General features: G+C 34.3%; 3 protein-coding genes across 5 annotated transcripts in view; 2 read left to right on the top strand and 1 right to left on the bottom strand.

Annotated features, from left to right (window-relative positions):
• Nucleotides 1-22339, bottom strand: part of LOC134851727 (very long chain fatty acid elongase 4-like) — a 413303-nt gene that overhangs the window by 102378 nt on the left and 288586 nt on the right. The window lies entirely within an intron of this gene.
• LOC134851414 (dopamine receptor 1-like) lies at nucleotides 959-19386 on the top strand. 3 transcript variants are annotated; one of them, XM_063867487.1, is made up of 7 exons: nucleotides 959-1209; nucleotides 9589-9735; nucleotides 10295-10589; nucleotides 14560-14860; nucleotides 15296-15508; nucleotides 17577-17622; nucleotides 18728-19386. In XM_063867487.1, exons 2-7 carry the CDS (start codon nucleotides 9663-9665, stop codon nucleotides 18907-18909), a joined length of 1110 nt encoding a protein of 369 aa, XP_063723557.1. In that variant the 5' UTR covers nucleotides 959-1209; nucleotides 9589-9662; the 3' UTR covers nucleotides 18910-19386. The 3 variants fall into 3 exon arrangements, with proteins under 3 accessions (XP_063723557.1, XP_063723560.1, XP_063723559.1); XM_063867490.1 differs by having other exon boundaries at nucleotides 18696-18804; XM_063867489.1 differs by lacking the exon at nucleotides 959-1209 and adding an exon at nucleotides 9031-9420.
• The window catches only part of LOC134851216 (TPR repeat-containing protein DDB_G0287407-like), a 65079-nt gene continuing 62817 nt past the window's right edge, over nucleotides 20078-22339 (top strand). The window contains exon 1 of the mRNA XM_063867199.1: nucleotides 20078-22339. This exon is cut by the window's right edge and continues 1204 nt beyond it. Within this exon, the coding sequence (XP_063723269.1) occupies nucleotides 20328-22339 (2012 nt within the window). The 5' untranslated portion in view covers nucleotides 20078-20327.

Below are 22339 nucleotides of genomic sequence, written 5' to 3' on the forward strand. Positions count from 1 at the left end.
CCGAAAACACTGAAAAAATCTTGTGCCAAAACCGTTTAAGCAATTTTTGGAAGTTTTGGAGTAAAAAAAAAATGTATATAATCTGGTGAAATATCTCCATTCTCCGACCGCTAATTTATTGTATATAGGTATATAGAATTATATAGAAGGCTCAAAAATAAAAACTTAGAATCAGCGAGTCAGCCAAAAAAGGATGTTCTAGCAGACCAGAAAATAGCAGACCAGGTGTCAAATGGGGCTTTGGGTGGCCAGGAACGATTCCTGAGGGGAGGGGAAATGTCCACAACAAAACTCAAACCCCCCCCCCCCTCCCGGTTGTCAAAAATTCCAATGTTTTTTTTTCAAATTGGAAACCCTCTGATTAAAACCAATTTTTCCATAAGTGTCTAGAAAAGCAGGAAAAAGCGACATGATGAAGAAGCAACTAAGTTCAACAGACTTAAAAGGAAGCCTTTCCTCTCGAGATCAACGAAGCTTGGGCTGTTTTTGATCATCTTTAAGACATCCTCATTTCAAAACGTTTGAACAAAATCTAACAAGTTTATCATTAAAAAACATAATTTTTCTTGCTTTTTAATCACCCATTTGACCAGAGTAAGGTGAGACCGGGAGCTTTTAATCATGCGGAACAAATGCACCTCCGTCTGAAAAATCATTAATGACATTCAAGAATACCCTTTTTTATTACTAATAAAACCACCATTATTTTAATAAGATCACAAATGTTTTTTGATGATCGAGCGTTATTTGTTTTTAGCTTCAATTTTCCCCAATAATTTTATGTTTATCAGATTCAGTAATTGTGAAAAGGTTGCCATTTTTGGAATAATTTGAGTATATTTTTTTCTTGCTGCTACTTGAAAGCTTTTTTTTTTCAAAAACAAGCTAGTTTTTAAACACTCAACCGTATCGCGACGGCTAATGCATTTTCTATATTATCCCTTGAGGTTCAGTTTGACAGCGCTTCTCAGATAAATAAGACAAGTTTAAGAAGGGTTTTTAAAAATTGACCGACTTCCCCATATTGCTAGAACTTTAATGAGACATCCTACTCAAGTTATTGACCTATTTCTTTCTCTTCCTTCTCACTTTTCAATCATTAGCTTATTGTCTAGATTTGAACTTTAAGTTCTTAGTTTTTGGAAATAATCGTGTTTAAATCAGCGAGAGTTTTATAATTTTGAATTCGACGCCAATCTTTTGAATCGGGTAAGCAATAAATATCACCTTATTTTAAATTTGTAAAACATGGGGTCAATTTTTGCTAGACAAAAAAAATTATCCACGAATCGGGTAAATATCTGAATCGCAATTGTAAGTTACCTAATACTGAGTTCGAAACTTTCCTGGTTGAGTTTTTATCGGTGATGAATTTATGGGGATGATGAATTTCTATATCCTATAACCAAGTTTCAGAGCTGAAAAAGCACTGATTTAGCGATGGATTAGCAATAACTTTCAGCGATGGTATAGCGATGAACTTTTTGAAAGTTCTACTGAAAAGAAAACTCTCAGCAGAAAAGATCAGAGTGACGTATCAAGCCACATTCACTCAAAGTGAGAGGCTCATCACAGATCTTGGGTTTCAAATGCATCCCACTGAAATTCAGAGCTCTCTGGGCTACTGCGATACAAAAGATTTCACGCAAAATTTTTTAAAAAATTATCAATTGAAGAGTTAAAATGTCTCTAGCAAACTTCAAAAAAAAATCCATGCTATCTTGCATAATTTCATTAAAAACAACACCTTTCGCAGTAATGCTTTTCTTTTCCAGCGCCTCTTACTTTTGTTCTGGTCAAACATCAGAACATATCGTTTGAAAAGTATGAATTGTAAAACTGTAGAAATCGAGTTTCGACAAGTATTGTACTTGCAAGCTCTATTTCATCGATAAATCGGTGCTGATTTCTCGCTAAGAAATTGTATGCTTTTCAACGCTGAAAAATTTCGAAGTCATTGCTGATTCGGCGTTAAAATAGTTTTTTTTGCAGAGCTAAAGTCTGTTAAGACACCTTGGAGCCCATCATCAATTTTGGGTTTTTTCAAAAAAAGATGCTCTTTAAATCTGATTGCGCTGACTCGCTAACCCTCAATTTTTTTCAGCCATATAAAGTTCATTTTGCGATTGTGATGCAAGATAGCCCATGCATATATCATTTTACGTTGTTTGATTTGGTATGGCAAGTGCTTTATTGAATTAAATGTACTTTGACTCCGAATAAACTCTCTTTAGCTTATAAATAAAAAGAACACTTTTTAAAACTGAAATAACAAAAAAATCAGAAATTGAGAGTTTTGGAACAAGCTATCTTCAAAATATTATCTCGGTTCTATGATATCTGGAGTTCAACTTTCATTCACTCACAAAGAGGTTTTCGGTTTAGAAATAAAATTCAATTTTTATAAAGTCCACAATTTGAACTGTTTTTTATAAACAACTTTTTCAAATTCCAAATTTTGCTACCCACACAGTCAAATTCTTAACGATAAAAAGCTTCGCTTTTTCCTTTAATTATAAAGAAAGCTCAAATGTTACCTCAAAAGTATTGCAACAGTATTTATCAAAACGCCTCATTTTCATAGTTCTAATTAATTTAACATTTCACTTGATAGAAGGCAACTTCCTCGTAATTGTATTTTTAGTTCTTCATACCATAAAAAATTTATTGATTCCTTGATTGATATGTGAAAACGGTATCAGGATTCTCAGAAACATCTAGATGTTAAAAAACGATCAAACGAATTTAAAAAAGTGTCAAAATCAAAAAAGTTTTTCACACAAGTTGTGACTGTGTTTTGGCTTGGAAATGATGAACTGAAAAATGCGCTGATCTAACACCCTCCAACTGTAAATTAATATATACTTTTTTTTGCAGCGAATTTCGCTTGTTCAAAAACATTGGACTGTTTTGGGGACTTTTTGGCCGAGGTTTCGAAGGATTTTTTTGCGCATACGAATAAATTAAAAAAATGTTTTTTTTTCTGCTTGAGCAATTAGAGTACTTTTAAAGCCTTTGAGCCCTTTAAAAGCCCTTTAAAGCGTTTTGATGTGCAAGATGCTAGGGAAGAAAGAAGAGTCTGGAATTCATACTCCATTCAAACTTTCTATGTAATTTAGCAAGGGTGCGTTCCGAAACTGAAAATGTGTTCACTTTACAAAATTAGTTTCGCGAGAAACCTGTGTTGTCTTTCGCGAGAAACCGAGAGAAATGCTTGAAAATTGCGAAGTTAACTGTTTGCTCAGCAAAATTGTTATACCGTTTTTAAGAACCTGTTTTGAACATAGGGCATCAATTGAAACGGTTAATTATGTCTTATCAGCATCCGTCCTTTTGAAATAAATTATTTGCCAGTGATTTGGATTGAACAAAAACAGTATTCAAAATAATTTTTTTTGGCACTGTTGAACAGCGTTTTTTTTCGGCACTATACTGTTCTACCGCGCCTTTAGCAAACAAATTAGTACAATTTATGGTAATATAGTGATTTTTTCTCCGTTTTCCCGCATTGCTGAATTGTAATAAGAGCTCGCCTGAAACAAAAATTTAGGAATATTAATTTCCCGGGCTGACAAAAAATGCTTATCATACTATTTCATATTACAAAAAAATGCTTATCATACCAATTCACGCTTTTTCATGGACCAAAAAAATACTATGCAAATAGCATGATAAGCATTTTTTCCATACTATGAAATTGTATGAGAAGCGATTTTTCCACAAATGAAAATACCAACAAATATTTGTTTTGAAATTTTGTTTTCCTCCGAAACACTAGCCCTGGACTTTTTGTCATAAGAAAACCCAAAGTGTAACTGGCAGTTACCACGCAGATAAACTGCATTAAATGATTTATGCCAACTATGTTAATTTCTACATTTTCACATGGAATTATAAACCAAAAACGTAACTTTTTGTATAAGGCTAGTTAATTTTTGGTTTGAAAATTTGGTCGTTGAGAAAAAAAGGCTGTGTTTTCACAAATTTATTTTTTATCTTAGCGAATGAAATAAAAAACTAATAATCTTGTTTACAAAAAAAAACACTTTTTGTGATTTTGGATGTTTTGAGCACAAAAGTAAGTTTGCAACCAAAAAATTTATATTTGAGCACAAAAGTAAGTTTGCAACCAAAAAAAGGATTAAAAATTTTTTACCTCAAATTTGTGCTTTTGCTTATGAAAAAACGCATATCATACAATTTTCATACCCGGGTTAAAATAAAGTGTAAGAAAATCTAAATTGCCTCCAATTTTGACAAGCATTTTTCTTTTATGGATGTCAACCCGGGTTAAAATAAAGTGTAAGAAAATCTAAATTGCCTCCAATAGTTAGTTGGTCATTATTTAAATAGCCCTGTTAATTGTTCTGAAAATATATTAAAACCTCAGGTGCTAATACAGTAACGTTTCCAGAATTTACGACCGACTGATGTTTCTACACGTTGACCCGCATCAAGTTAACATCCCCCTTCCCAGCGCTTAATTTAAATTAAATTTGCTAATCGCGGCATGTAAAATGCTCGATTCTGATTGGCCAAAAAAAATTCCTACTTAGAACCAAGTTAACAACCCCCCCCCCCCCCCCCCGAAGCCTTTTGTGGGGGGGGGGGGGGGGGGGTTGTTAACTTGGTCCGGTGAGCCTTCAGACTTATTTTGGCCAATTTGCCATGATTATTGCGCCCTATATTTAGTTTTCTGTTGATGCGTAGGTGGCAAATGGATCTGATTTCAATTTGATTTGAATTAAATCTGAGGCATTATCGGCTAAGTAGCATAATAAAAGAGATTTTAGATGTGGCAGAAAAACCAGGTATACTTATTATAGTATTTGAGTGAAAATAATAGCAATAAAATTCAATTATTTATTGGATTGACGATTTCTGAAAATAGAAATAACTAAATTGCAATCAGATAAAATAATTAAGATATTTTTAGAAATAGTGTTGAAGCGGCATGCTTCAGTGATGATTTGTTTAATCGCTCGAACAAGCAGATAAAAAAAGATAAAAGCATAAAACGACATAAATTTCATGCAAAGATAATTCAGTCACTAACTAAAGTAGTCTGAAAAGTTTAAATAGATCTTCATAGTCAACCCCAGTTCATTTGGAAAGATTACAGTTTCTGGGACTATTCCTTCAAAATTTATGATCTGCCAAAACTTTTTAGTGTTTTTTTTTTGTGAAAAAAAAAATTAATTTATTGTATGCAGTAACTGTGCCACATGTGCAGTAAGCCACGCTTAGCTTACGTTCATTTTAGGTCAAATTATTTGGGCGAGGTCGGTGTTAGAAATTTGACGGCGAATAAATTCATCAGAAACTTATAAAACCAGAAAAAAATGATTACCTTAAATCGAAATTCTTCAAAGCATTTCTGCATTTATTTTTTAAAGAAATTTAGCCTTGATTATTGTAAGTCTACCGCCGACTGCCTGTCGGAAGGCTACTGCCGTCTGTCAACTGAAAAGAAGGAAATGGAAGTTGTCTCCCATTTAGGCAAACTGTATCCTTTCGAAACCATAAAAACAATTTTCTAAAAATATATATTTTTTTCTCTTAAACTTCTTGCTTTATTGAGCTTCAGACTATTTCTTACCGTCTCCTTTAGTTTGACTATTTTTAGTAGAGTTTCCTCGAGTCTGAGTACTTTGACAAACGGGTAGACTTTGATTCTCAAGCCAAAAAATTTGAAAAAGTGACTTAATTCACTTAATTTTTTAAACAAAAATTGTTAGCTTCGTAATTTATCAGCTGTTTTAAGCTGCGTGAACTACTTAGATGAATAGCTACAAACTTTTGAATTTTCTTTAAAAAAAACTGCTACTTTTCAAAGTCATTTCAAACTCTTTTACGTTGTGTCACGAATTCATTACAAAGTTGCCAAGAATCTTGGTATTGATTATAATCGGTTTGATTAGTTCGCTTTCCTGACTGATGGCATTAGAACTGTTTTGAGCATGCTGCTAAGAAAAAAATATATATTTTTTCCATTTGCCGTTGATTAAGTTATGTTTACGCTGATACAAAATTGGCACAGGCCGCCGTAAAATCTGATCGCAAAAAACAATTTCCAACCGGTTATTTATTCAGAATAAGTATTGGGTATAAGGGGGCGATGGGGGGGGGGGGGGTTTGGGGGGTCTGTCATCTCAAATGCTTATTAATACTCAAATCCCGATAGGCGGATATTGGATATGTATCTTTATTTGCAATCCAAATTGAACGGATTGGCAACCAGATATCTTCATTTCAAAATGATAAAGAGGTCTTTTTTGGCAATTTAAATCCAGAAAATGACCCAATGGTGCAAAAAACAATAACAACGGAATGATGAATTTTAGAGCAAATTGCAATTTGAACTGTCCTTGCATAATTTCAGAAGATAATCAACTTGTTCAGTTTTTTTAGTTATCGCTGCTGTTGTTGTGTTTCTATTTCATCAATTGAACGAACTAGTTTGTTCAAGCCTGGTCGATATGCAGGAAACTCAATGGTTGAAAACTATTTTTAATTTTTATTTTGATTGATCATATCAAACAGCAATTATTTCCTGGTTTATAAGAGTGGTTTAGCTTTTTTTAAAAAAAAAATTCGGTTTCAAGTTAAAATTTTGTCGCATCATTATTGTTATCGACTTAAGTTTCCCATTTGTTTTGAAGAAAATCGTTATTCTGAGTTGATTTAACTGATTTCAGTCTCAAAATAAATTTCAACGAGCTTACCATTGAAATAATACGGTATTTTAATTTTGTCTTTATTGTTGTTTTTCCGCTGTTATGTACTATTTTATAATGTAAAGGTTTTTCGAGCTAGTTTCGAAAAACTTCTCAGTTGAAACTTCTCAGTTTTATGCGCAATCTTTTGAGGAAGGAATAAATTGATTAGCACTTTTCTCAAAAAAAACGATAAATTCAATGATAATTGTAGTGGAAGTAACCTGTGCCACGTGCCACCTGTGCAGTAACGGGACACCCTTGTTTTAGATTCATTTTAAGTCAAAGGGTTCATAGAAATTTTTTCGCAAGGTTGATGTTAAAAATTTAACAGAGAATATATTTATCAGCAACAGATTAAATGCCGCACCAAATCAAAATGGTTCGAAATACAATTTTTTCTAAGTCATGAAGAACTGTGTTTGGGTTTTTAGTAAAAAAAAAATTTTCATCACCTGAAATTGCAATCCGTGCCTTCAATTTTTTTTTCATTGGGGCGATCTTACGACAGGGTTTGATCCTTCTTTTCAGGTCAGGCAGAGCAAACGAACAGCCAGTCGTTTTTTAGTTACAAACTTCCCTGGTTAACTCTGCTTAATCAGATGAAAACTGAGATGGTTAAAAACCAAACGCTGATAAATTACATTGCTGAAGATATTTCGAGCTAATTAGCCACTAATTTCCTACTGTTTAGTCGCTGAGCATTTTTTTCAGAAAGCGTTTTTTTGTGTACTACGTGACAGTCAACAATCAAAGGCTCAATAATTGTGTCATGCTTGTTTGCGTAAAAATTTTTTTTACGAGGTGTGAGGTGACTCAATTTTTTTAAGCAAATGCAATTAAAGCATAAAAACGGCACATAAATTTTTATTGATTTTCATTGAGTATACAGACAGCAAAATAGCCGTACTATTAGATCAAAAACAATGGTATGAATCTGTTTAGAACACTTTCCTCAGTTTTTTCCTTGACAATTAAAAAAACACAGGTTGTCTTCATAGCTCGTAATTATTAATCATCTTCCATTTCAGAAACAATTGGGTTATTGAAGCAATTTTTGTAAAAGGTAGTAAAAGTTTATTTACTTTTTTTTATATGGGTTATTTTTTAATCACGCTTTTTTTGGTTTCTCGAGTCTTCTATTCTTCCATGTTGAGCAAGTTTTAGTCCTAATTTTAAAAAAAATTTGAGCAAAACATAAAACTTTTGTTTCAAATTTGGTTCACTTGGTTTAAAAAAAAACAATATAAAACAGTTTTTATAATGTAAATTTTTTTCGAAACTTGAAACCATAATTCTCCCCTCAAACTGTTCATTTCATTTCAAAAATAAGGAGGGAAATTTGTTCAATTAGTGTAACATTAAAAATAATTGAACATTGCTTCCCAAAATTAAACTATTTGAATTGAAAAATTTTAGGGCTTTAATTTTAGTTTCATTTTTTGAAAAAAAATTATCCTTAAAATGAAAGTTAGTTTTCAAAAAACGTATTCTGATCTTTTTGACCAAGAATATTTGAATGATTTTGAATTTGAATTTTGAATTTTTTCCCGGAAAACAAACTCAAAAGGCAAAAACAAAATTAGCTTTGAATCTTCTGGCTAGGCTGGAAATTTTGATTGACAAAATAGTGAAAATCAATATTTAGTTTTTCGTTTGAATGCCACCTTGGAACTGAAACAAGGATAGTCGTGTTTTGTAGCTCCGTTCCGCTCAAGAAAAAACTACAAGAGATAAATTATGCGTTAATTAATGTTTGCCGGTGCTAGAGCGACAATTTATTACAGGCAACAATTCGTAACAAGCGACAATTCGTAACAAGGCGTTGGCAAGTAGAATACGCTTGTTCCGCTGCGCTTACATCCGGCGTGAGAGGAATACTGCGCGTGAATCAGTGTTCTCTGCTTAATCTACTGTTACAAACTGTCGTTTGTTATGAGTTGTCGCTTGTTACGAATGGTCGCTTGTTAGGAATTGTCGCTTGTTACGAATTGTTGCTTGTTGCGAATTGTCGCTTGTTACGAATTGTCGCCTCATGTTGACAAAAATACGAAGTTTTCTGTATATTAACATTTGAGTCACAATTACTTGCGGGAGGTTTAAAATCACCGCACTCTCCATGGCAAGCATGCTATTAGGTCAATCACCGAGCTATAAATCCTAGCAAAATTTATGAGTCTTTTCAACCAATGATTTGTGAGACAAAACTTTTATTTTGTGATAAACGCCAATGTTCGGCCCGTATTATAAAACGTAGAATTTGTTACAAGAAGCCAACTTCTAAATATTTTTTTTATTTTGACCAAACACGTTAGAGCTGACTTCATTATCGGTCAAAATTTAATGTAACACACTGGATCAATTGGCCGTCATGCGAGTTACATAGCGTTTTGACCTTGACTTTGACATATAGTCTAAACAAATATCATATTACTAGTAGCAATAACCAGGTTACTGCTAGCGCAGAACCGCAATTTTCATGATTCACGTTTTGCTCATTTGAACATTTTTTTTTATGCCAAGCGCTGAACTTCATTTCCTATTTGATGAAAAATAATTTAATTTTTGTGAAAATGTTGGTTGATAAACTGATAACTCCAATCAAATGACTGAATTTTATTTTTCTCTCTTCAATTTCTTTTTCTTTTTGTTTGTTATCTTGTCTTGCTAGGTGACGTAAATTTGTAGAGCTGGAAGAAAAAAGGTAAAACAACAGCCTATTTTTTCACAATTTTTCTTCGTCACGAATTTTGAACTATATTTCGTAGAGTTGAATTGTTGCAATTTTAAACTAATTTTCGTATGGTTGCATGATTTTACTTGGCCACTAATTTATCAGAAGAAAAAATGTCAAAAAAATCTTGTTTTATAGATCTAAATAAAAACTTATTGTGGGGATCCAATTCGTCTGAGCTAATTTCCCTCGACTACAATTCTGACAAAAACATGAGCGACTTGATTGGAATTGAAACGATATCTAACGACACAACAGAAGAATACATACAACTGCCCCGTACCGGTAAGTGCAACTCCCAGTCAGGAGGTATGTGGTTCGAGACCCACTACGAGCCATGCCACAGGATAAATATTACAGAACTGTTTTCAAAATAAACATCAAAAAAACGCATCAACAAAGATTCCACATAAAAAGAATATTGGCATGCTCTGAATATCTTTTTTTTTCGGAAAAGCACCGCCTTTCGAAAAATTTTGATGCAAAGAATATTAGGTTGAAAACATATAAACTCAAATAAAGTTCAGGAAAAACTCGATGCAGAATGTGTCGTAAAAAGCTAATGATTAGGCAGTTTTACCAAAAAAAAATCTGCCTTAAGGTGCTAAAATAGCTTCACCCAATAAAACAACTCAGTCTTAAGGTGCGGAAATAAGAGAAACGGATTATCCTTAGACGTGTTGGAGAGCTTTTGATACATCTTCTGCGAAACGAAGAAACTACAATTTTTCAGTGCTGATTTTTCAGTTCTGATTTTCCGTTCTGATATTTCAGATCCAACTTTTTCAATTTTTTTTTTGATTTTTTCAATTGTGTTTATTTTTTCGAAATCTGATTTTTTCAGTCGATGTGTTTCTGACAACACTGCAGCTAGTCATTGTCGCCATTGGAGTCGGCGCCAACTTGGCAGTGATTTACGCGACCATCACTCGATTCTCCTGCAAGAAGGCCTCCAATCTTTTCGTGTGTACACTCGCATGTATAGATGTGCTTGCACTCCTTTATGACTTGGGGGGAATCACGGTGTCCCTTTGTGGAGGGGGGAGTTCCTGTGAGTTCAGACCATGTATCGTGACTTCAATGGGAAATGCAGTGACTTTTATGAGTGCGTTCAACTTGGTACTCATTGCTTTTGACAGGTACGTTACAATTTAGTATTCTCTACAATTTATTTTTTTTAACTTGAACTTTGCACCGGTTTTGAGAATGCAATTGCAAAAGTTAAGCGGTTGAAGCCACCATTTTCAAGCGTTTATTCAAAATTTTTTTTAATGAGCCTTTTTTTCATTTTTTGATTTGCTTCAAATTCACTTTAGGCTAAAAAAAAAACAAAAACAAAATCGTACGCTTTTCCTAATTTTGCCGTTTTTCGCAAATACAAGAGCCTTTTTTAATCGAATCTATCTAATTAGGTTTAATTTGAAGGGTTTTAATTTTAAGAATACTTTTTCTTATTACAACTTCGCGCGACTAGCTCCATTGTCAGATCTCCGCTCGATCAAACAATTGGCTCACCGACAATTGCGCTTTTAAACGTATTAATGTCACTACGACGACTACAAAAGATAACTTGACCATTTTGCCATAATGATGCTAATTAACTCAAAAATAATTGGGCCACAAGTCAATTTGTCCCATTCCAACTTGTCGTACACCAACTTGCCCCACAAGGGGGGAGGGAATAGTCAACAAGATCCCGAGTTGCGGCTTTTCTTTTTGCCTTCCATATTGAACGTGGTTATTCAAACCGTCGATCAATAAAATCAGTTTTGAATCGTCAATCAATAGAAACCGAAAGCGCCTATATTAAAAAAAGTTCGATCCACCACAAATTGACGTTTTAAAGCGTCTAGTTTCAAAAAAAAATCGACAACGACGCAGAAATGGCAAGTAGATTTCTGCGTCAGCACCATTTGTACATTGATAACTAGAAAACTGCAACGTTAAGAAATTTGAGCGGAATAAGTAGAAAGACCCATCGTTGCTTCTCGGAAATGTTCCTGTAATTTTCGTTTAAATGTTCTTATTTATAATGAGAAGAACTATTGAAAACAGCAGGAAACAGCCAAAATTGAAGGCGGAAAACGCGCCGCCTAAATTTTTTGTTCCCGTTGATGACGATTTGAGGCACAATTTGTATAATGAAGTTGATTGCAGTTGTTCTGACATTTGAAATAGTTGATTTTTTAATGATACGGTGGCAACTACCCGCGCTGACCTCCATACATAAAAAAACTTATAAAAAATTCCATGCAAGAGAAATGGGTATCATAAAGTTTCTCATATGGAATGTATCGAAAAACTGTGTATCATACAATTTCCATAAAAGGAAATTGTATTATAAGAAATTTTTACCTTTGCAAAAAAATAGCAGAAAAATGAAAAATCCAAAGTTTTTTTTGAAAAATCATAACTCGAAAAATTCTTTCTTCTTGAAAATTCTAAATTCAGGAAATTTTTTTCCCCAACTTTTAGTCGCAATATCAATTTCAGGTTAATCTAAGCATTTATAAAAAAAACAAAGTTGCATGCAAGAAAATTCGTTATTTTTGTCTATAACACAGTCCAACCTGAATTTTTCATACAAAAGAAACAAAATTGACAAATTTAATATTGTAAAGCTTGACATTTTCAATATTTATTTTTTGTAACGTGTACTTCAATTTGTCAAAAAATTTTGTGCCAGCAATTTTTCGACCAGTAAAGTTTTTGACAAAATGTTTTCTAGAAAAAAAATGCTCCACGTTTTTATTCATAGCTCTATGTGAAGTATGAATTATTATCTCATACAGTACCACACAAAATTCAAAAAAATTAAATTTTTGGTTTATGGAAAAACGCTTGTCAAATTATTTTCATATAAAAAAATGCTTGACGTAGAATTTTCTTACAATTTTTTTGTCCAAATGAATTTGTACAAAAACATGATAAGCTTTTTTCCATAAATGGAATTGATATAACTTTGATATAACAAGTATTTTTGGTTAACCTGGGTAAATTGTGAACTGAAATTTGATATAGGCACCTGATTAACTTTTTTGTTTCCGAGCGAAAAATTTTGTTCTTGAGCAGCTTACGCTTTACTCAAAACTGAACACTTAAGACAGCTAATAATGTGAATCCCGGGTGGCTAGTCTCATGTACGAAGAAACAAATGCGCAAAAATTCTCAATCATTCAACTCCTTTTATTCTGTCCAAAATGACTGAATTTGCTTCTTTCGTTTTCTAAAAACTGAGTCCTGATTCGTTAACAAACTTGCGCGCATTCGGTCCTTCACGCACGAGGGATTCTCCGCCCTTGCGCTTTATATCACCACTCATTTTGGAGGTGCTACAAGCACTGCAAAGCAAGCAACCGGTGCTAGCCAACCGAGCGTGCGCGCACTTCTGTACTTGGGTTGCAAATCTTGCAAGATTCCTGGAGCAAGAATTGCAAGTCTTGCAAAATCTTGCAAGATTTATGCAAGATTTTCATTTTAATTTTGGAATGCAAATCTAGCACTAGGGCGTGCACACGTGGTCTTGGCTAGCAGCGATCGCTTTGCTTGACATGCCATCCCTTTATCACGGAGAATTTTCATTGGTGATCTGAATTTGCAAACATTCAAAAGTTTGCCAATAATTTTGTGTCAGGGTTAATTTGCGGTAAAAAAAAACGTTCGTTTGCGTACACAAATAACTTTTTTATGTTCCTATAGTGAAAATGTTTGTAAAATGATGACTTTACTTTTAGAAAACGTTGTTTTGCATGCATTTGCAAGTGTTTTTACATTTATTTCGCCCTAAGGAAAATATGAACCAACAATCTCACAGAAACTAGAAACAAGACTGCTCAGCTCAGGGTAAAACCCTGAATGTTCCGTTATAATTTTTATGAAGTAATTCAAAGTAAAATATTTGATGAAAATGTGTTTATGAATTTTTTGAAAATCATCCTCCAACATGTTATATAAAGCATAACGTTATACTTTTTATATAGCAAAGTATTACATAGACTAATGAGCATACCTCATTTATTGTAAGAACGATTACTATTACGGATCTTCACTCACGCGTTAGTTGCATGAAAAATATCGCGCGTTAATTGACCCTAATTGACAATTTTTAAACCGAGAAATAGGATCAAAGGTGAAATTTCTTTTTATTTTGAGCTCAGAACAACAGTACATTTAGAATGGTATGAAAAAATCCGTCAACAATTGCTAGTTCTTGCTTAAAGTTGAAATTTGTCTGGAGAAAAAACCACCCGAGCACAATCACTCGGTCATTTTCTTTGAAAATCGGAACAAAATGCACGAAAAATACCACAAGCTGCAAAAACAATTTCAGACCAATTTTGTATTACAATGCAAAATCTTGCCGTTTTTGCAAATGGAATGTAAATCTTGCAAGCATCTAGCGAATTATGCAATAGAAAAGAAAGAATGAAGTATTTTCTCGCAAGATTTGTTTCAAAATATCTTGCAAGATTTGCATTTCAAACATAGACAAATATTTAGCCGATGATGAACTGAATGGTTGAGTGAATTTCGAATGGTTTCCTGAAAATGGCCCTGAAAAAAAAACGAAGCAATATGTGCAAAACCGTTCCAAGTAAACAGGAAATTCGTACATATCGTTACAAAACATGACAGGGAATCCTTAGAATCAGTAGCGGATTTAGGGGATGGGAAAGGGGCGGACGCGCTTTTTCTTGGAACTTCGACGGCCGGCTGACCCAAAGAGTCCTCCTCCTCCTCCCCCCTCAACCTTGTACTATTTAGGGATATCCAATTTTGGCTGTCAAAATTTTGCAAAAAGTGCCTAAAAACATCTTTTTTTTTCGCCTGTTTTTTCAAAACTTTACATGCTGAGCAGAAAGTGCTTTGGGAGTTCTCGGAAAACCAAACTTGGTCGACCTAAAAACAAGGTCGACAAATTTTTCGATTTTTTTTGAGAATCCGCCCCCTAGAGAAAATCCTAGATCCGTGCCTGCTTAGAATGCTCAATATTCATGCTTAAGCTAGACCGATGTATAGGCAAGCTAGTTATAGGGGTGATTATTTGTTTGAAGGTACCATTAAGTTAGAGTTGGTTGACAACAATTCCAGAGTTTTCTTTTGTTCCAGATATATCTTCATAGAGCACCCATTCCAATACTCCAAAGTGATCGAGAAGAGAACTCGCCTGTGGCTGTTTTTCTTCCTCGTCTTTCCCGCCATTCTTCTAATCGCTCTGTTCTGCGTCACTTTCTGCCAGCCGATCATGCACCACCTGTTCTACATTGTGCCCGCCCTCATCATTCTGTTCATTTGTCTGGTGGCCATTGTGTTCATGTACTCTTCTATCTTCATAACTGCAAGGAGCCATCATCGCAAACTGGCGGTGCAGTTGTGCAATGGGGCAGCCGAAACGCAGAAGAATTTCATGGTGAGCAGGGGTGGTTTCAAGAAAAGAGTTTACTGGAACCGCGTGATTATTACTTTTTGAAAAATGCGAAAAGGTAAAACGAGCGTTCGGACTTTTTCAAGGTCAGTGGCCTTGCTATTCATCATTTTTTCTTGCTAGATTAAAAATAGCATTATTTGCGGCCTGTGTTTTCACTTTGCTTACATACGAGCCTAAGTGCTGCAAAAAATTGTAGTTCGATTGATCGAAAATGGTTTCAAGAAAACAATAAGTATTGAAAAAAGAACCCTAAAGGGAAACAAGAAATAGCAGAAAAGAAATATTTCTTAATGAAATTCTTGAAAAGATTCTTGATGATCTGAGATATTTTCTTTATAAAACTCCTGCCTTGACTTCAGATTAGGAAAATTGAAAAAAAAACACCAAAAAAAGTTATTTGAAAGCTTTTGTTTTCAGTCCCGTTTTGACGCCGCCCAACGACGCATCATCGTTGGCTACATATTAATTGTGGGCGTGTTCTTCCTGTCTGTGCTGATGATCTGGATCAGTGGCATCATCATGAGTCCCCACTCCAGTCTGGGAGGGGTGTGGTTTGCCAGAATGTCCTATCTGGTTGTCACCCTCAACTCAGCATGCAATCCGTTCATCTACTATTTCACCAACAGAGAGGTAGGCCATAGCTGTCACAAAAATAAACAATCTTTTCCTCTCCCCACCCTTCTCTTTCCTTTAAAATTTCATTTTTATACTAATCATGTAAGCCCATTTTGGCTAAATGCAAGAAACTTTTGCTGCTAAGTATGAATACTCAATTGTTTTATGAATAAATTTTTCATCATTTGCATTTGTTCACCATGAAAAATGACAATGTTGATTTGACTTTTAAACTCAAATTCAAAACTGCTGATAAAATGGAAAAAAATGCAAAATTATGTACGTTATAACAATCTAGTAATCATATGGTTTCCGGCCTCCTTTCAGATTTCCCAACACCCTCGTGGAAATAAAAAATAGTGTTTAAAAACTGATCATACGGCAATTTACCTGCAAGCAACGGATAGAAAAATAGTTCAATTGTTCAACCTCCCACGTTTTCGTTGGTTTTATTTGAGTTTAAACCAATTTAGGATAACTTTTATGCTTATCATACAATTTCCTATTTATGGTTATCAAAGAAAAATGCTTATCATACCATTTCCTTCTATGGTAATCGTTTGATAAAGGTTTTTTATATAGAGTCTGTATGAAAACTATATGATAGATATTTGTCTTCCATGGACGTCAACCCGTTTAATAAATATAATGCAGGATTTGTATCGCCAGCTTGTATCCCTTGAATGGTTTTGGTTAAATAAAACTGATAAATCATTTATCTTTTTTAATTAAAAACCAAAAAAATTCTCTGGCTCACTAAATTTTATATATATTTTTAAAAAAATGCTCATCATGTTGTTTTTATAGATTTTTTGTTCTATGGTGTATGGTAAGGGTTTTTCAACAAAAAAAATAGTTGATAAAGCTTTTGGTCAATCACGAAGGGTTTTGTCAATCCCTATGATAGGGTTTTTTCTCTGACTAAAGTTTGTGTGATAAAGCTTTTGGTCAATCTGGGCAAGCGTTAGTAAAATAATTTAAGAGTTAGGCTCTCAGTTTTAGGAAAAGTAGAAAAAAATTATAAAAATGCAGAATAGTTGGTTTACGCTAATAGACACTTATGCTTATAGTTTTGCCCCCAGACTTTCAGAACAGGAAGCGAATTTGAATAAAAAACTAATAGAAGTTATGTCAAAAAAGACTATAAGATTAACTTTCAAGGTAATTTTAAAAATGATGAAAGTGTAAGAACTGGAGTGAATTACATCGACATTGCATTAAATTGTAAGCCAGTAAATAAATCAATCTATCTCGTAGTTTTTGGTTTTAAGCCATTACATGTCGGGGGTGTGGTTGATCACTGCTCATGTGCTCAGCAGGTTTTATGCATGATTTTTTCTTTCAAATTAAATGTAGTTTCAATTTCACTCTTTAATTTTTTCAAAAGAAAAAGTCTCTTTTTTCACTTTGTTTTTCGATGTAACTAATTGTAGAATTAGTTTACCACCGCCTACTATACATTCAGGTCAAAGTAGCATTCAAAGAATGAGGGGGCGTAACAAAAAAGAACGCATTCCACTTTCGCCCTTCGTAATTACTTTTCTTTAATACCTATTTTTTTCGATAAATTTCAACAGTATTAAGCAGATTTTGAAAACATATTTATCCCCAAGGGAAAGGACAAACATAGGAACTTTGCAGCACTTTATGGAGTTTCGCTTAAAAACCACTTACAATTTTGATTATTTTCTCTTTGTACACACTGATCTCATATGGAACGTTAATCTAAATTAATCATTTTACTCCAATAAACCCTAAAAACACGTGGATTACATTTAATTAAAAACTAATACTTTCAAAATTAAATTAACAGTATTGTGTGTCTGCTATCACAATATGAATACGTCCGCTTTCACCCAGCTTGATATATATATATTAATCAAATTATGTGTTATAATTATAATATGTATTTCGTTAATCAAATTAATCAACAGAGACCTAGTACAATCTAGCTTAGGTGGGAAACTAATAAGGTAGTACACAGGGTGTACATTATTTTAAGGACAGCTCAAAATGTTTGGATTGTTTGGATTTCTCAAAATGTATCTTGTCATCTGAAAACTAATGAGATTTATTTTTTTAGTACCGAGATGGGTTCCTCAGCATGATTGGGTGCGATAAAACCACAGGTAAATCATTCAAATTACTCGGCATTTTTTTTTTCAAACTTTTATATAAATTGAAAGTTAGGGTTGAATTAGATCAAAATACCGTAAATGTTGTAAAATTAGGAAATAGTTAGGAAATTAGGACAACTATTTTGTCCTGCAAATGAAAATTATCCTGCCGGTTCTCACTAAAAGTTGGTTGTCCAGAACAGTTTTTCTCGGCACTACCAATAAAGCTTTCAAAAATTGACTTGCGCCAACTTTTGTATACTTTTTTTTTATAATTTTGTTGTGATTAACCTCCAAATCGGCGGGATTTCATGATTTTCAATAAACCGTTATTTATTTTTTCAAACATAGAGGTCAAAAAATGCAATATAATGAGTACCAATGACTTCCGTAAATGCTAAGTTTAAAACATGATTAAGGCTTAAAATATGATTAAAATATCTGGTGAAATTGCAAAAAAAATAAAGTTATCATTGATGAAAACTTTATCATTGGTTTTATTTTGCAATTGCAACAAATGCAGGAAGCAGTGAAGTTTCATCGGCGTTTTACTTAATGAGATTACAATTTTTCTGCTAATTTTGACCTCAAAACAGCTTCGTCTCTGAATTATGAAAACTTTTACGCCAAAAGTGACTGAAAAAATCTATGTCGTAAGATGAATGTTTTTCAATTTGGTCTACTTTAAGCAAATTTCATAGTGAGTAAAATTTTTTTCCATATAACAACCCTACTTTGATCGTATTTTGAATCCCAAGAAAAAAGTTGCCTTTTTTAGAAAAATGGTCTGAATCTTTAATAAATGCCAAAAGTGTTTTATCGGTGCTTTTTGGATCCAAGTTTTACAATTTTAAACTTAAGCACTTTTAATGTTCTTAAACACATACATGGTTCTTTTATGTATTCTGTAAAAATTCTGTCGCGCGAATTTAAATGTTTTGCATTAAAAAACACTTTGAAACTTGATGAAAAAATTTGTTTTTGTCTATCTTTTAATGTGTTTAATGATCTATCCAATTTTTGAAAAAAAAATACTTCATTTAAATTCTTGGTACAACGCTGTATGGTATTGGTTGACTTTTTAGTATGAGCCAGTCATTTATATTCTGCTCTTCAGCTCTGGAGATGGACGTTGATAATGCACTTGACGGAAGTCGCAGGTATAAAATCTTGCGGCGCATCACCAGTCGGCAAAGTACCGACAAAAAAGTCCATAAGGCAGCCGAAGTGACAGTGCAGTCCAAATTCAACGAGCCTAACTTGATCCATATTCACAAAGCAGAAGGACTTAATGTTTAAATGTTTATTTTAGCCATAAAATCTGAGTTAATATTTTTATCATACCGAGAAATACTTACAGTGCTGCACAAATTTTCCAATCAATCAAAGTAAATTAAGTTGTTTTTGATTTTTAATTGAATTAGTTGAATCTGTCTAACTGACGCAACCCCATCAAAATAGGGCTAGTTTCTAGTTACAATATGTCCATTCTCTTATCGTTTCAAAATGTCTTTACAATTACAAGGGGTGGACGTTGCTGATACTATTTAGTAGGTATTATAGGAGAAATAGTTAAAGAAAGATTTGAGATAACGTGTAGAAAATATGGGATGTTTTTTTTAAGTTTTGTGCCCCCTTACCTCCCCCACCCCCTGCTAATTTTTTTCAGTATTTTTTGTTCACAGTGTCTGATTGCTACAAAAATTGCCATGCTCACCAATTACGATATGAGAATTATATTTGATATTTAAACTTGTAAGTCCCTCGTTAACCAATCATGATCCATTTTACTAATTCCTAAGTTAAATTCAAATCTCTCTGGTGCTGAAACTACAAGTAATTTCAGCACTTACAAATAGGTGGGTTGTTAGTTAGATGGATCATGATTGGTTAATATTAAATATTTTATAGGGATAAAATATCCAATTTATAACCAATAATAAATATAGTTTATATCTGGTTCCATTAACCTATAAAATTGAAGCTTATTTGATGTGGGGGTTGGGGCGAGAGGTTAAAGAGCCGAGATTTGGTTTAATACTATCAAAATATTGTTTGAGCTTTAAAAATTTCACAGAATGTTTAAGGAGTGTATATATTTTTTCTCAGATGTTTGTATTTTGTCAAATATAGATTCTGCTGGCTTAATCGTTTATAATACCAATTTTTTCTCAGAACAATTTTTTGTCCATCTTTTTTTCATGCAGTATAGATTGATTTAATTATTATTGCCAATATTTAAAAAAATTAATTTATGTTTTTGATTATGTTGCTGTTAAGTTTTCAAAGTTAGTTGAGTGGCAAGATTAAAAAAAGGTGGTACTCTACTCTGCATTTTAAACGCTTCACAAAGAGAACAAAATGTGCGTGCTGCTTTTAAAAAGTGAAAGACTTAAAAAAACGCACGCTTCAACGGCGTTTCCAAAATAAGAAAGAAGTACAATTTTATTTTGTACATTTCTGTTGTACATTAGTAATCAGTGAGCGTTTTTATGATTTTTTTTTTCAAAAAGACGTGATTTAAATAGTAGCAGTTTGATCAAAGTTCATTGAATAGACGCTGCTTGCTGGTCGTAAACAGAGAACCAAATGCGTTTTTGATTGATGATTTAAAAAACCAGAAAAAGATTAATTTTTTTTTCATTTGTTGCGACCTGGTCTTGAAATACTTCGTGTTTTTACCGATCTTCTGACAATTATAGCAAAAGTGTAATCACATGGCTTCGAGTAAGCGCACTGTTCGCGTGTTTTACAGTTCCCCATTTCGGGGTCTCGAACGAGAACGAGAGATGTTATCAGCTGTTTATTGGCCTCGGGTAAGTCAAGCTTGTGCCCAGCGGGGTGTTTCATTTGTACCCATTGACTTCCGGTGGGGCATAACAGAAGAAAGTAGTTCGGCCGCAAACACAGTCGCCATATGTCTCCGACAAGTCCAACAGTCGGATATCTTTGTCGGATTCTTCGGCGCACGATACGGGTGGCATGGATCCGAAGATCCCGCTCTTCAACAGGCAATCGACAAGGCTCTGCCAGAAAATCCTTGGCTGAGCGAGTTTCGCGACAGAAGTGTGACGGAAATGGAGTTCCTCGAAGGTCGGCTCAGAAATCCGGATTCCAAACGACCGGCCGCTTTCTTCTTCCGAGATTCAGAGTACGACAAAGAAATGTTCCAAAAGATGCAGACCTCGGATCCCAAAGAAGCAAAGGTTTATTCAGCTGAAATTGACGGAGAAAAGGCAGGAGCTAAATTGCAAGAACTGAAAGAATACACCGTGAAATACAAAGATAGTTTAACTGAAGAATCGGCTTCATGCTCAGTTGAATTCTATAAAACACCACAAGAGGGTGCTCAGTTGATGTTCGAAGCGACAATGAACATGCTCAACAAGTATTTTTTGAATAACGAGCTAGAGCATCAACAATCGAAATTTGACAAGTGGATTGAAGGTCAGTCGAATTACATGGCTACTCAACATACGCTCGGATCCCGATTTCTCGGAAGAAGCGAAGAGCAGAAAAAATTAGCCGAACTGATTCAGGGAGACAAAAATTGGAGAGTCGTCGTAAAAGGCGAAGAGGGCTGTGGAAAGTCGGCTCTTCTGATCAACCATGTTCTGGAGTATGAACAAAATTCGAAAGATAGCTTGCATATATATTATAACATGAGTGCGTATCCAGGCGCTAATTCTTCGTTATCATGTCTACAATTTTTGGCAGCTTATCTTGAGAAATATAACGGTGAAGAAAAAGCTGAGCAATCACTGAAGTTATCGAAATTCAGCGATCTGCTAGGAAAAATTTCATCCACATGTGAAGCTTTGAAGGAAAAACAAGGCAGGCAAGTTATTTTTTTCCTAGACGGAATCGACAAAATCGAATCTCAAAAACACTCAGACATCCCTCTCGGATTTTTACCGAAAAGGCTGCCTCTTAAACAAGTAGTCTGTACAAAGTTGGAAGATAAATTTCATTTTCCCAGAATCGAAGAACATGATTCGGTGTCAAGTCTAGTATTGGACAACTTCCAACTTCACGAAGCTATGGACGCGGTCGAGTCTGCGCTTGACATTCGAGGAAAAACGCTCAATCAAGTATGTTTACAGGTCATCAACAAATGTGAACAAATTCGAAACTTATTGTTTCTGAAGGTCTTACTTGAACAGTTGTTTTCGCATGCACAGTTTTCGTCGCTAGAAGCCGAGGTCACTGACCTTTGTACCTGCAGTTCAATTAGTGAGATATTTGAACTGTTTTTGTCAAAACTCGAGAAGGTGATGTGTTACGAAGCTTCTTACGAGCACGGTTCGGCCGGTGACGCACTGTGCTACTTGGCGCTTAGTCATCATGGTTTGATGGAAACGGAACTTCGAGAACTTGTGGGCTGGGAAGCGCGTCTCTGGGCTACTTTTTTCAGCACCGTCCGACCATCTCTCTTAGATAACAACGAAGTATACAGCATTCAGTATTCACAACTAACCAACGCCATATTCCAGAAACATCTCAACTCGGAGCAAAAACTGCTGAAATACAGGACCAGCTTAGCCAACTATTTCCAGAAAAAGTTAGACATGCATTTGAGCGTGAACAGGTGTTTCGACAAGAACTCGTCTGTCCCTGAAAGAATAATTCAAGAGCTACCTGCAGCCCTTTTCAAAGCAGGAATGCATCGAGAACTTCAAGAATGTCTGTTGAATGTCACTTTTTTCCGGACTTCTAGCATTGGAGATCG

Source organism: Symsagittifera roscoffensis, chromosome 7 (genome assembly GCF_963678635.1).
Source record: "Symsagittifera roscoffensis chromosome 7, txSymRosc1.1, whole genome shotgun sequence".
Classification (NCBI taxonomy): domain Eukaryota; kingdom Metazoa; phylum Xenacoelomorpha; order Acoela; family Convolutidae; genus Symsagittifera; species Symsagittifera roscoffensis.

Bases quoted from the DNA above. Each gene is read 5' to 3' on its own strand.
- LOC134851414 (XM_063867487.1), top strand. From the start codon at position 9,663: ATGAGCGACTTGATTGGAATTGAAACGATATCTAACGACACAACAGAA. The intron at 15,509-17,576 runs GTAGGCCATAGC...TTATTTTTTTAG, and splicing joins ACTATTTCACCAACAGAGAG to TACCGAGATGGGTTCCTCAG. The intron at 17,623-18,727 runs GTAAATCATTCA...TCTGCTCTTCAG, and splicing joins TGGGTGCGATAAAACCACAG to CTCTGGAGATGGACGTTGAT.